The following is a 15,265-nucleotide window of genomic DNA, read 5'->3' on the forward strand; positions in this document are numbered from 1 at the left end:
CCCTTTGGTTTGGTTTTTGTTGTGAAATAGAAGTAACTTTCCTGTTGTTGTTTTTCTGGTACTTTCAGGGCCCAAAGGCGAACCTGCCCAATCTGTTCCTGAAAAAGGACCTCCAGGACCGCCCGGCGCCCCAGGCAGAAATGGGGAAGTTGGTCTTCCAGGTAAAAGGCTACCTGTATTTCCTGACAACACAGGAAGCTCTCTTTTGTGTCTGGAGGAAGGGTGTTAGGTTGAGGTCTAATTACCCATCTCTTCTCAGTCCCCACTTTGGAGTGATTACAGAGGACCAGGATCTTTTGTGAATAATAATAATAATAATAATAATAATAATAATAATAATAATAATAATAATCACAAAATAATAATAATAATTATATTATTATTATTATTATTATTATTATTATTATTATTATTATTATTATTATTCACAAAAGATCCTGGTCCTCTGTAATCACTCCAAAGTGATCACTCAACAACTCTGGGCAGCTCACAACAATCAGTCAAAGAAATTACAATAAAACATAAAAACTAAAGAAGAAAAGATGAAGGTAGCGGTCTCCCTCTCCCTCACCAAAGGCCTGGGTGAAGAGCCATCTCTTCATGGCTCTTCTAAGCAAGAGGAGAGTGGGGCCATCCGGATCTGGGGGAACTTCATTCTAGAGGACAGGTGCTGCTATAGAGAAGGTGCACTTCCAGGGTCCTGATAGATAACACTGTTTAATCAAAGAAACCCAGAACACACTAACTCTGCAGGATCAAATTGGCCGGGCCGATGTTATGGGAGACAGGCTAAGGATAAGTCAAATAGTAGACAAGATACTACAGGGTAGAAGTTTCTACTTGTTTCAGAGCATGGGACAATTAATGCCCATGCAGAGAAAGAATCACGAGACAGAGAACAGAAAGAGAACTTCACAAAAAGTATCATAAGAAAGCCAAGAAAATAAATTAAGGAATTAACGTACAATATTGCAATGAGCAATCTTTGATAGTACATTCCCACTTAGAAATCCTAAGGCTTAAGTTAAGTTACGCCATTATATGTGTAGTCTTGCCCACCTTGAATGGGGAGAGGTTGAGGAAGATGTTACATTCTCTCTCTAGTCCCCCTTCTTGCTTCGGGTTGGGGTCTTTCTTGTGTGAACTCATGGCATGTCGGGGCTTAAGGGAGTCTACTGCAAGAGTTCTCCCTGTCACGTCTTCATGCAGAGATAACTGAAAAGCACTGGGAGGGCATTGCACTAGGAGGGCGACCCCAAGTGCTTTTCACCTTTTGAAGTCGTGGCTGCAGCCAGATTGATGCCTCCAGGTTTTCTGCCTGAGTTTCTTATCTGGGTTTCCTGCATAAGTTAGGGCTTTGCCCATTAACAGTTTGTTGATCAGTAATTATCAAAGTCAACCAACCTCCTTTTCTCCTTTCCTAGAAATAGCAAGGAGGACTGGCTTGCTGATGCAACACTAACATGGCTGAGGAACTGTCATTAAACATGGTTTATTGATGTGGGTGGCAGTGGATTTTACTGATTGAAATCTATTTCTTGCCAGGAGAACCTGGTCAGCTTGGGCCACCCGGTTTGCCAGGAATCCCCGGTCAAAAAGGTGAACCTGGCTTCCCTGGCATTGGACTTCCAGGCCCACCGGGGCCCAAAGGTTTGTCTCATTCATGTTCAATAAAGGCAATTTAGTGTACTGGTTAGAGCAGGAGTTGCCAATGGACAACTGAGCTCCAAGACTGCTCTCTTAAAAAAAAAGTTTGCAAGACCTTATTTTGATTGGGGTAAAGTTTATTGGCATTGCCCTCTAATCTGTTGTCTTTTTAAAGGTTTGCCTGGGTTATCAGGTGCTCCTGGACTTCCAGGAAACCCTGGAATAACAGGTGCTGATGGAGCTCCTGGAGAGCCTGGGGAGAAAGGACAAAAGGTCTGTGGAGATTTGCTTATTTTAGCGTAAAGGACCCTCCTTGTCTTCCACCACCTGGTGTGCTCCAGAGGGCTGTGCTATCTGGAACGTTGAGGGACTGGAGTCTCAACACATCTGAAGGGCACCAGGTCAGGGAAGGTGAATTAATAGATGTAAAAATAACCTTGCCCTTGAAGCTTTCTGAGAAGGCAAGACTGATCAAACTTCCTGGTCCTATAAAAGAAACTCAGAATCATTCTAGAATGACTGTTAGTACCTGTGATGGAAGACATGAGTGGGGAGGATTCTGGAATGGAGCTTCAAGGTTGCCAGGAGGGGGAAGAGAGATTCCAGGGGAAGCACCTCCTCAGCCCCCCGCCAGAGTGTGGGAAAGTCAAGAGGATGAGACTGGCCCCTCCCTAAGGGCATCATGGTTATAGTTGCTATTGTTGGGGATTAGAATTAGTCTGGTGAGATTCTGTCTATCAGGTATAAGCTAATAAAGGAGCTAAACTGTTCTGGACTGTCTCGCGGTTGTTCTTGGGCTGAACCTGACATCAATCTCACCAGACTAATTCTAAACCCCAACAATAGCAACTATAACCATGATGCCCTTAGGGAGGGGCCAGTCTCATCCTCTTGACTTTCCCACACTCCAGCTGGGGGCTGAGGAGGTTCTTCCCCTGGAATCTCTCTTCCCCCTCCTGGCAACCTTGAAGCTCCATTCCAGAATCCTCCCCACTCATGCCTTTCATCACAGTACCTGACCCTTAAGATTTTGGTGAAAGGCCACAATAAAACCAACAAGGTGGAAACCACAGTTTCCTGGTTTCTCCTGCAGGTTTTGCATGCTTCCCACCTCAAAATAGCAGGAAACCGTGGTGACATTTTTGGGCAACTGGGGATGGAAATCGCTTCAAATTCTTCTGGGGTACATGCAGCCCTGAGAACTGTGGTTGCCTACTGTAGAACTAAAAGATGCCAGTTTTCCCATTTGCCCCCATAGCTGTATATTGATGGGAACTGGGGGTGCCATATTTTGTGCAGACTCAGGGATCAGGACATTAAAATTCACTGGCAAGTATCTGAGAAGCAGCAGTGAAGTTTTATCCATGGCTTCTTGGTATGTAAGCGATTCTGTGGTACCACCGGTTAAAAGATTCAACACTGGGAAAGGCCACATTAGCCCTTGAGCCTGCCGAGTTAATTGCAAACCCAAGTGGCTAGGAAGGCAAACCACGGTTTGGAATTAAACCAGCAAGTTGTGCCTTAGAAGGGCAGGGATTGGCTAGATGCCTTAACATCTTCCTACAGTTCAGGGAACTCTTGAAGTGAAATAATAGCTGTAACAATAATGTATTAATCATTAATTTATTATTAATGCATTAGGTAGATTCCTAAACCACCATGAGCAGAAATGATGGTGTTGGAAATCTATTTTTAAGCACAGCTTGGATTCTGGTTGGCCAGGTTAAACCTTGTACTGGGCTATAATCAAGTTTCCATAACGGAGGTGTGGTGTGATAACTGAATAGTCAAAGCAGACTTATTGATATGCCTCTTTTCTGTAAGTAATGCAGTCAAATGCCACAGTAGGAAGCAGAGGATTGAGTCAGAAGTTAAGAACAAAGGTTCTGAACTAACATTTTTCTGTCTGACATTTCAGGGAGATCCAGGACTTGGTCTTCCAGGACCTGCAGGGCCACCTGGTCCACCAGGTTTTAAAGGAGCACAAGGTCCCAAAGGCACTCCTGGCTTCCCAGGAAACCCTGGCATTCCAGGACGTGCAGGTTTTGATGGAACTCCTGGACCTAAAGGTACAGAAGAAGCTACTTGGTGGCACCAGTCAATGCAGATGATTCTGACTTCAATGCTGGGATTCAGTTTGAAGTTATTTTCTGGGTTTCTACACTTGTAGAATGTTTTGCACCTTTCTGGAACGATGAACACTCAGGTCAGATCAGGGCCAACAGGAGTTCAACAGGATGGTTGAATTAACAAAATTTGATTTTCAGCTGACTGGCCCACCAGGATTGGAACCATAGCTTGATGTTCTTCTGCAAACCATAGTTTGTGCTAGCTAGAATCTATCTTCATAGCTGTGGAGAAGTGTTACAGTGGGGAAAGGCAACATAGATTTGTAAAATTGATGTGTAAAGGGCAGTGAAAGAAAAATGTTAAAATAGAACTATTCCACTGGTTTAAGGGATTATAAAAATAATTTTTCTTTGATTTACACTCCACGCTTCATGATTTCTTGGATAGGGCCAGGTGCCTTTTTTGTGATAGCAGTACTTCCATTGCCTCCTCTTCTTGACATGGTCTGGCTTAGAGCCCTGGTGGTCTCCCATCCTAGCAAGGCTCACTCTACTTTGTTTTGAGTCTAGACAAGGTCAAGAGCATCAGTATCGAAGTAGAGTAATCTGTGTCCTCCAGATGTCAGTAGAATATAGCTCTCAAATGTGACAGTTGACCATACCAGTTGATGAGAATTGTATTCCAGGAAGGGGATCGAGTTTCAAAAAATGTGATTCCTTCTCTAAAAAGAACAGCCATTGCTAGATCTACTAGTGTGGACTCATTTCTGGAAGTACTTTCTCCCATTCTTAGATTATCTATCTGTCTGTCTGTCTGTCCGTCCGTCCATCCATCCCCACTTGCAGATGTAGGTCCAGGCAGTTAACATAGGATTGAAAAACAAAACAAGATAAATATGAAACATGAAACTATACAGCACTATAAAAAAAATCATCACGAACCAAGGCCAAATGCAAACATGTTCAGAATCCTAAACCATTTTCCAGATTGGCTCATCCAACATCCTAACCCAGTGCTCAGGTGAAAGGAGGAAGCTGAGTTTCTAAAGGCTTACAGAAGACCAACAAGGTCAGGGCCATCTAAATTTCGGGGGATATGCTGCTCCACAGGGCAGGTGTGGCAACAGCTGGGTTCAGTTAGAAGGACAGGACCCAAAGCATGCCCCTTCAGTTAGATCTCATGGGACGGGCAGACATGATAGGAAACGTGGTCCTGCAAGTAACCCAGCTCGGTTACCATAACCAGCACCTTGAATTGCCCCCAGTAGCTAATAGGGAGCCAGTGCATTTTGTGAAGTTGTGCTGCTGCATTCTGGACCAATTATAGCTTCTGGATAGTCTTCAGAGGCAACCCCATGTAGACTGCATTGCAGTCATGCAAGTGGGAGGTGATGAAAGCATGAGTGGCCTTGAGCAGGGCCTTTTGATCCAGGAATGGAGGCAATTGGTACACCAGATGGAGTTGTGCAAAGGCCCTCTTTACACATGGCTGCCACCTTCATCCCAAGTAGGAGCTATGGGTCCAACTGAGCTCCCAAATTGCCTATCAGTTCAGTCTGGGGGAGTGCAACCCCACTAAAGATGGAAAGTTTCCTGATCTGGGGGGTTGGGGGGCTAAAATCCACAGTCACTTGGTTTTGCTTGGATTTTGCTGAAGCTTATTCTTCCCCAGAACTAGTCTCCAGACACTGGGAAAGAACCTTGACAGCATGACTTGGTACAGATATAAAACTGTTGTATCGTCAGCACACTAATGATACTTAACCCTGCATCAACAGATGGCCTTATCCAGAGTTTCATTTAGTTATTAAATAGGAGAAGAGAAAGAGTAGAGTCCTGGAGAACCTTGCAAAACAGGGATCTAGGACTAGATCTCTGTCCCCCCACCAACACCAACTAGAAGCAGTCTTGGAGGAAGGAGGAATCCTTGCAACACCATACCCCCCATCCTAATCCTTGAAAGTGGTCCAGAAGGATACTATGACCAATGTTCTCAAAAGCCCTTTGGATAACAATAGCCACATTACTGCCTCTTCCCTGGAGTCATGGCTGGTGTCACACTGAAAATCCAGGTAGGCAGATTTCTGAAAGAGAAACGTCCTCTCCTCTCCTCTCCTCTCCTCTCCTCTCCTCTCCCCTCCCCTCCCCTCCCCTCCCCTCCCCTCCCCTCCCTTCCCCTCTCCAACCAGGTTTCAATAATATACGCATTATTGAATATAGTCAATAATGGATAGGGAAGTTTGTCCTCCCAGCTGCTTCAAAGGTACTTGAGAGTTCATTGCATGTTTGAGCGTGCATATTTCAGTATGTTATTTCTAAGGACATATATAGCTTTTGAAATATTTGGTTTCTTGGAATTTTCTTTTTAGGTGATCCAGGACTGCGTGGCCAGCCTGGGCTAGTTGGACCTCCAGGGATTCCAGGAACTGGTGGTCAGGGACCACCTGGCCCACCAGGTCCTCCAGGGCCAGCGGGACCACCAGGTAAGTGTCCAAGTAACCAATTAGTGGCAGAATTCCAGATCAGAACTGTCAGCATGAGTTCCTGGAAGGGAATTCTTTATCTGGAACAGTCTTCCCCAAGCTGGCACTCTCCAACTATATTGGGAACTACAGCTTCCAGAATTCCAAGCCAACATCTAGATAGGAATACTGGGAGTTACAGTCCCAACACATCTGGAAAAAGATGGATTGGGAAAGTCTGGGTTAAAGTGAAATGATGTAATATTTTAGGGTCCTGTTTTTGAACTGCTTATCATAAAATTCAGTTGAGCTGAATAAATTGGAGTGTAACCTTAAAATAATCTTTAAATCGTTGATGAATAGCTTATCCTCCTTAGTTATATAATATGAAATCATTGTTCAAATGACCAATACCCCAGTGAGACAAAAAACAGTTCTTCATTATATCTGTGGAGGTCTACAAGAAATCATTAGATTGGATTTTGGTCATTTGCATTCTAACTTTGAAACAGACTTAATACAATGACACTTTTGATATTTTATGAGCCAGCCAACCAGCTAATGAATGGTTGTAACATTTTCTGGATCTACATGAAGACCAACTCTCCAGCAGCTGGCTGGTCAGAATGGCTTTTGGCTGTGCCATTTCAAAGGAGGGGTCCCCAGGCTCTCACGCACCAACCTCCTTGCCTTCCTACTGACACTTTATCAGTCTGCACAGGGTTTATGTTAAGGCTTTACCCTGGAACTTAATCTTCACCAGTGGTTTGAAGTGACACAATCCAGGCCAAAATTGAACATTTCAGTGAGTTCTTAATTACATTCAGTGAATTGAGGTTCTATCAATCTTTTCTGCCTAGTGTACTCTAGGAAACCTTTATTCCAGATCTACCACCCATTTTGTAGATTTTTTATTGAGCCTAATAAAATCATGATTGCCTATATCTAGCTATTGTTATCTGTGAATTTAATTTTGCTTCACTTGATCAGTAAGTTAGATGAAACAACATTAAAATCTCTAATAATTACATGACAGGAGATTTACTGGGCTCTAAGAATAGGTTGCATTTCAGAGGGTCTTAATTTGAGAAATATTGCCCCAGTGAAGTGTATTTTGGGGTATCTAAAGATCTCCTGTCTTTATACATGCCAGAGTCAGCAACCCAGATCAACCAGGGTCAAGGACATCTATAACAACCCCTGTTTGGCACCTACAGATTCTCCAATTTGTTTTTTAGGTTTTTTAAAATGAAATCTGCCCCAGATCTCATGAGATTTCTGGCATGATTGCAGTCCCCAAATCTTGGGGTGGGAATGCCAAAATCGCTTGAGATTTTATTTGTTTTTATTTCTGTTTTTGACTGCCTGCTTCATGATGTCTGAAGGTGCTCAATGCCTGAGAAGATTGCTGATCCCTGACAACATCCAGAATGTAATGGTTTTTCACTTTTCCAAGCTATCCTGGTCAATATTGTAATTGCAGTTCTTCATGTACTTCCTGTAGGGAAATGTTAGTTAATGTTCATGTGAAAACCCAGGCAGAAGCCTACAGAAACTGAATTGGGGGTGGGTTGATGGGAGACAGGTATCAAACCCTCAGTCTTTCCAACCTGAGTCCAGATGTGTTGGGATTACAGCATTTATAATCTGGCCAATAATTCTGTGTAATACATTTCCCAAACATCTGGAGGCTGCCATGCTGGGAAAAGTCATGAATCCCAAACCCTTAGCACAATAGTAGCATTTTCAGGCAAACTGCAGCAGCACATCTTCACTTTTAATTTCAGACTGCTTTTAAGAGGGTGTTTTGGTTCTTCTTGTACACCATGCATGATTTCTAAAGTACAGATTCATTGTAGACCACCATTCTGCAAAATGTGAGCTGCCCATTTCTGTTTCTTTCAAGAAAATCTGTGGCTCGAGATTTGGATTGACTGCATGATCACAACCACCTTGCAAAGTGCACCCAAAATTGTGCATCTCTTTCATTTGCTATTATACCTTATTGTTCTTATTTAAAAAAAAACAAAACAAGAAAATGTATTTCATTTCTGGTTGTGGAGAGAAGAGAATTTAAAAAGCACTGTTAATGTCTGCAAAAATATTTGCCATGCCAATGGATCATTGATAAGGTCAATACATCTTGCCTTCATCAAATGTTCATTGAGTCAGACCTGGTAACATAGCATCTGTAGCACTTCATAAACAAAAACTGAAGCCTTCCAAGGCCACCCATCTCACAATGTTTGGGTGATTCTTGCACAAGATCCTGGCAATATTTTAGGTGAAAACCCTATGAGATCTTCAGGATGATATTGTAGATACCTGGAGATATTTTTGACCTTTCAGTCATTTGGCACTTTTCATTGCATGAGATTGCATGATGGCACCTGAAAAGATGGTCAGCCCCCTCTTGTATGGTTGGCAGTTTTAGTATTTGGAAAAGGTAATGTTTCTTTCAACTGAACTTGAATCCTCGGTCAGTTCATGGATACGGACATGTAGCTCTCTTGGCAACAATAGAAAGTATTTTGCCAGAATGTTGTTTCTGGCCTCCTATTGTAGTCTGTAGCTCTAGATTTCCTGTGGACTCCATCCAAATACTTACCAGGTTTGACCCTGTTTAGCTTTTTGAGATGATTAAAGGTCATCCTGGTGCTGTTATTGAGCTGGTCTGATATTGGAGAAGCAATGCATTTAATGTCTAAGGTCTAGCCCAAACCACTTTGGGAACCAGATGCAGTTCCCCAACAGCCCAGCCAGTCAGCTGCTCAGAGGTTGGCTTGCTGTTAATATCATCCATTTCTCTATTACTGTTCATGTCTTTGGAGAGAGACCTTCATCATGGAGAAAGAAGTAAGATATAATGGGATGTAATGGCACAATGCATAGAGTGAGTTCTTCTTCAAGAAGAAACAGGGATGTTCTCCATATGTAACACGGCAGAGGGACCATCCTTTCTCCAAGGGTATAGGCATGGGGCAATCAAAATGGAATGTTCAGCAGAGTCCAGGCCAGTGACCATCAGAGAAGGCGTATGGGAGCTGAAAGGCACACAGCAGCCAGTAGATGGAAGGAATCTAATCTGGAGGGAAATGAAGGAGGGGATAGGCAGCAGAAGTTGAGATGATTTGTGGAAGCCACAGAGCGGGAAATGAGAGCAGCCATATGGGTAAAACCACACCTTTTCCTTTTAGAAAAATGTGAATCCATAAAGATCCAATTCGCTTTACTATTCCATTACTAGGCAGAATTTCTCCCTAGCATTTCTGCTGTAGGTATTTATATATTTCTTGGTTACATCTCCCTAAAAAATATGTAGCGTTAAGGTAGCACCTTCACGTATCTTTTTTCTCTCCTTTAAGTAAAACAATTGCCCATTGACCCTAAGATCCCAATGTAGATCAGAGTTTGCTCTCATTTTTTGACACGTTCTTATTCTGATGGTAGTTTTTTTAAGCACATATTTCTTGGATCTAAGTCCCCTTTAAAAAAATAAAAAGTAACCAATGCTGTTTGTAGGCTACTTCTGATAGCATACTTTTGGATACTTTTTGTCTTTTCGATGCAAGTATCCTGCCTCTTCCTTTAAGAACTAATTTTGACCAGTTTTGCTGTCAGCCTTACCAGGTAGACCAGACAGGAAACATGACCAGATGAGCTAATTCTACTTTACTGTAAAGCTACATCAACAGAATCTTGTAGGTCTGAAAGTACAATTCTCTCACCATCTCCTTTACCCCTGAGAAATTAGGGAGGGTCCCTTCTGAGCCTCTTGCCCCACCCACTATCCAGCTGCAGGCTATGCTGCCTCTTATCTGACCATTCCCTAGGCAGCGTCTCTGGGCCCAGTCTCCCAAGGTCATTCCCACATCCCATTACATTTGCAGACTGTGGTATTTCGAGTAGTTTCCTGATCCACAAACTTGAGGGCCTCTGCTGCTCTGGAAATCTCAGTGTTTTGTCTTGGGACAGGAAATGGACCTCTTAGGGTTGTCCTACTTTTCCCTACATGACACATTCAAGCACGTCAGGTGAATCGCTGCATGTAACACAGCCACTAATGGAGATGTAGCCACAATATATGTCCTGTCACTTGAGCTCCCACTCTACCTGTTTGGCAAGCACTGAATTGGCCCACCATATCATTGCTGATGAGTTTGTATTCTACACGTATTTATTTTTTCTTTCACGGGACTGCTGTTTCAGCATATCTCCAACTTCTGTATCGTACAGTATTGTTCATCTGTCCTTTCTAGTCTTGTGGAAATGAATGCCTGGCCAAAGCTTAGACTAACAATATCAACCAGCATTAACTTCATCTGTCGCTGTTCATGTTGCTGTGATATCATCTCATACTTCTCACCTAAAATTTAGCTTTTCCTGCTGCTAACTTAGGGTAGTGTTGATGCAGTTTTTGTTAGCTTAAGCCTTTGAACATCCTTCTTGGTTAATGTTTTCCTCTGTAGGTATTATCATCATGTAATTATGTTGCTGTTTTTTAAAAATTCTGCTTAGGTTTGAGAAGATTTGTTTTAAATGGGGGAGGAGAGGATCTTCCAAAATACTAAAAACAAGCCACAAAAAATAATAGAGAGTCACAGAGTACACCACTGCTCAGCCTCCCTCATTCTGGGGCTTCCAGAGGTATTGAGTTAAAACTCCCACAGTCCCAACCAGTGTAACCAGTGGCTAGGGATGATGAGGTCATATCCATCATAATCGTGGTGACTACCCAATTACTGAAATCAAAATCTAGAGCATTTTTATTTAATTCCAATAATGAGAGACGTTCTTAGGAATGTCTCTATTTAAATCTCTTGTTCCTGGTCCGATGATTATGGCCTACTGGAAAACATTGCCATGAAGTCTGCTCAACTTTCTTTGGTGTAGGTCTTCCATCGTCCTCTTGAAGTAGGTAACACAGACTAGAGTTCAGGATAACCCATTCCTTCAATGGTTGTTCTGTCAAGTTGGTTGCCCACTGTTGGCAGTTTTTGAATGGATCAGCTTTTCCAGCCACCTGCATTGAACTTAGCTCTCAGTCACCCTTTGTGGAGCCTCCAAAGGCCATGGTTGCCGGGATGATGAGAGGTGTAGTCCAGCAGAAATTGGGAAAGATTTGTGTAGGTTTTGCTCAAACGTCTGTGTATTAACGTTTGTATCCTAACCCTAATGGCGTTCTTCCACCTTTTTGCTGCATCCAATGTTTCAACTTCCTGATGAATTCTTTCCATGATGACTTTTCAACTTCTCAGGCCGATCAGGTACAGTGGTTTCCCCCATCTTAGGCCTTTTTATGTGCTTGTTTTCCCCCTCTCCTTAAATACAGTATATTGATTTGTTCTCCATTCACCTTTTTTTAAAAAAGAACACTTCTATATAAAATCCTGTATCTGTCCAGGGTATTGATTTTCTTTTGTTGAGAGGGATTCTTTAAACTACTGATTCTCATCCGTGGGGTGGGGGGGGGGGGAGGATATCAAGATCTCAGGAGAGTGTGGAGTCTGAAAAGGTCTTTTCTTCTTCCAAAAGGCAGGGAGGGAGAGGAAGGAGAAAAATTGAGAAGCTAAAGTCCACAAGTAGGGACTTTATCAAAAGGGATATCCTTTTGAAGAGCAACAGCCAATTTGGAATTTTAAATAAATAGTGTTTACTAAAGTTACAAATTGGTTTGCTCTGTTTTTAGTCTCAGGGTTTTGATCATTTTAGGTTTTTGAAGGAAATTATTGGAGGTGGCTGGTTTGAAGGGGGATGCGAGATTTTTGTTTCTCAAAAGGGGGTGTGGGTTTTAAAAGGTTGAAAAGCACTGCTTTGTATGAATCATCAGCTGACAGTAAAAGGATGGTAAAGTCCAAGAAACAAGTAAGCATTTTCAGAAGTTAAGCTGTTCATGAGCCCTAGGTAAGCTCATAATGTTTCTCAACCTTGCTGAGTTTAAGATGGGTGGACTTCAACTCCCAATGTTCCTCAGCCAGAGTCAGCAAGGTTGAGAAATACTGGCTCATAGGATACACAAAGTTGTTTTCTTTTTTTAATTGGAAGTAGAATCACAGAGAGTCCTTAGCAACTGGACATTTTAGTCATTTTACATTTCTTTTTGGAGGGGGACAGTCTGGACTCCTATCTTTAGAAGTGCATTTACTCAGTCTATCCTTCTGCAGCATGATGTCTGATGGTTGGCCAAGCTGGTAAGAATTCTGGTCCAACATTGTAATGTGCAAAGCCATGGGCCAACTCCAAATATTTCAACCTTGAATTGCTCCATTTTGAAACTCTTGAAACACAAGAGTTTCAAATTCCAAACAGTTTCAGCTTGAAAGACATCTGGTAGCCTGTGTGTCAGAATGCTTCTGATAAGATGAGAAGAACCCCTTTTGAGCCCAGAACTGGGATTCTGAAGGTCAAAATATTTCTAAACTTAAACTTGGTGTACCCTTCTAGTCTGAATGGACGTATATTACCAATTCCTCTGTAGGACTTTGTTTACTTAATAGTAATATTTGGTTCTAAAAGTTAGACCAAGAGACAATGGGGGAGGCAGCGTCGATTTTTTGGCTGCATGTGCCCTAATGTCAAAGGATAATCTTCACTGTCCTTTCTCAAAACATGCAGAGTTTAGTTGAATTCTGTAAAAGAGTAGGTGGCACGTTTCCAAGGACCTAGTGAGTAACTACAGTTTGCTTCATAGTACCTTGTTTTAAAAAATATTTATTTATTTACTGCATTTATAATATTCTTCCTAGTACTTGTCCCCGGGAAGGTAGCAGATTCAATCAAAACAATAAGACGAGTATTGTCTTGTTTATGTAAAACGAAAACTTGGTTCAAATCAACAGATGAACAGCACAGCTGGAATACAGAATCTGTGGAGAGAAAAGTGAATTTCCAGTTATTTTTACTGACATTTTCACCCTACTAATAATGCAGTTAAAATGCCTCAGAGAATAAAAATTGCTCCCCCAATTTCTACAAAAGAACAAGAAGTGATCTATTGATCACTTCTAAATAATGTCTGTTCACTGGGGCAAGTTTACATTGATTTCAGGGTATTTCATATTTCCAAAACTAGATTCCAAGAGTTCGGTCAAATACCTGGTTTTTACCAATCTGCTGAGCTGCAAGCTATGTTGGATTGAGGCTAAGAAGGGTAATCTTAAAACCAGAATTATTTATGGCACAATGTGCAGCCACTGTCCAAATTTCTTTTTCTTATGCAGGCCAAGTTCCCAACCTGGTGTATGCCTAAGGTTTGGACATCAATTCCCAGAATTCTCAGCAATAGTCATGCTTGCTGAGGAATTCTGGGAGTTAAAACCTAAATACCTGCACAGCATGAAGGTGAGGGAAGGGTGATCTAGCAACTGCTTTAGGAAGTGCTGTTATTAAAGAATTGCATTCTGACAACTTCTCCTAGGATTGAAGGGCACCCCTGGTGAGAAAGGAGATCCTGGTCAACCAGGATATGATGCTCCTGGTCCTCCAGGTGAAAGAGGCAACTCAGGATTTCCCGGGCCACCTGGTCTTCCAGGTGCACCAGGTTCCCCCGGTTCCCCAGGACGAGATGGAATTCCAGGAGTACCAGGTAACGTTGTGCTGTTGAGTACCTAGTGGCTTGTGTAGATAGGAGGAGCTTTCTTTTTACAGTCCTGTCTGACAATTGCACAGGAGCTAAAATTTATAAAGGGATGTCTGGTGGAATGGAAAACAGTAGGTAGATGTCCTTCAACAATCAAAATGTTGACTCATTTCAAAGGTGATGAACTGAGAACATTTCATGGCTTCCTACAGTCTGGAAACCCTCAGAGAATCATAAGCTTCCAGTTATATTCAGTTACACTGCTCCCATTGAAGCAAGACAGGCGCCATCTTGTTACAGACAGTTAAATCCTTTGTGATCTCTACCGCAGAGTCAGCAACATGCGCTCACAGTGCTCCTAGGTGGCTCCCACAGATTATTAAACAGGAGGGTGAGAATTACTTTAGTACAGCTAGAGGGCATTGGATTAGAGATTAGCCAATTACCTTACTGTGGTCAAAAATTCCCATCCTGATTAAAAGGGATGGAGGTGAAAAGTTTTGGAAAGTTAGGGAGGTTCTTTTATAGCTCCAATAAGAGAGCTGTTTCTGTGCACCCAGGAAGCAAAGGCGATATGGGAGTAATGGGTGCACCTGGTCCCCAAGGTGGTCCTGGATCTCCTGGCAGAAATGGCTTCCCTGGCCCTAAAGGTAAGATATCCCTTGTTTTCCATCACTGGAATTTAGAATTAACACTTTGAAGACTGTGAAAGTAACATGTCTACTTTTTGTTTATCGCATATAGATGGAGGAGGAGAACTCCTGATTTCAGACACATCCTGCAGGTTTTTTAAGACAAGGTGTTGCCAATGGGTGCTTCTCTTGGCATTCATTGGGTTCCTAGACCCACCATGCATATTTTTATATACTTTTCATTTAAAAGAGAATAATGGGAAGCTAGCATACTGCAAAACAAAGCTTCACTTCCATCACATCAACATTATTTCCAAGAATGCTGCATTAACAGGCCCTGTAGATATTCTTTTTGAAAATAAACATGGTGGGACGGTGCAGTGTAATGATTTGTGGCCACTTCCAAACTCAACAGAAATAAAGATATGCTGGAGTGGCAGAAACCCAGGAGAGGGCATCTTCGAAACAGCCTTCTGGCTGATTATAATCCAGGGTAACCAGTTTGTGAGCAAGTCCACAAGATGGTCTCAAAATTCCAAATGTGCATACACCCTAAAAGTTTCTCTACACTCTTAATTAATGATATTATATAGTTCTAAACTTGTAATCAGCAATAACAAGCTATGATGGAAAGGTCTTTTGTATCAAAATGTTGAGCTAGAACCAGAGCAGAACAAAGTTGAAATGTCCATCTAGCCATGATGGAGAAGGTGGTCCAATTAGTGCTCACTGTAACCAAAGCTATCTGGTTGGCATGGGGATGAAATGGACAAGAACGGGATGAGATTAGAGGAATGCCACCCTGATGAAAAATGCTTTATTTGTTACAGCTGTTGACTATTTGGTGTCAGTCTGTTGCTTGGTAATGTGAAGGAT

General features: G+C 42.2%; 1 protein-coding gene across 3 annotated transcripts in view; it reads left to right on the forward strand.

Annotated features, from left to right (window-relative positions):
- Window positions 1–15,265, forward strand: part of COL4A5 (collagen type IV alpha 5 chain) — a 124,562-nt gene that overhangs the window by 73,929 nt on the left and 35,368 nt on the right. For all 3 annotated transcript variants that reach the window (XM_088129243.1, XM_088129245.1, XM_088129244.1), the window contains exons 26-32: window positions 69–161; window positions 1,546–1,650; window positions 1,823–1,920; window positions 3,566–3,716; window positions 6,086–6,199; window positions 13,596–13,763; window positions 14,318–14,407. In XM_088129243.1, the coding sequence (XP_087985369.1) occupies window positions 69–161; window positions 1,546–1,650; window positions 1,823–1,920; window positions 3,566–3,716; window positions 6,086–6,199; window positions 13,596–13,763; window positions 14,318–14,407 (819 nt within the window). The remainder of the gene's footprint in view (window positions 1–68; window positions 162–1,545; window positions 1,651–1,822; window positions 1,921–3,565; window positions 3,717–6,085; window positions 6,200–13,595; window positions 13,764–14,317; window positions 14,408–15,265) is intronic.

This window comes from Python bivittatus, unplaced genomic scaffold (assembly GCF_059951505.1).
Source record: "Python bivittatus isolate LINGU-HERP-01145 unplaced genomic scaffold, Pbiv_v1 ctg000790_np1212, whole genome shotgun sequence".
NCBI lineage: Eukaryota > Metazoa > Chordata > Lepidosauria > Squamata > Pythonidae > Python > Python bivittatus.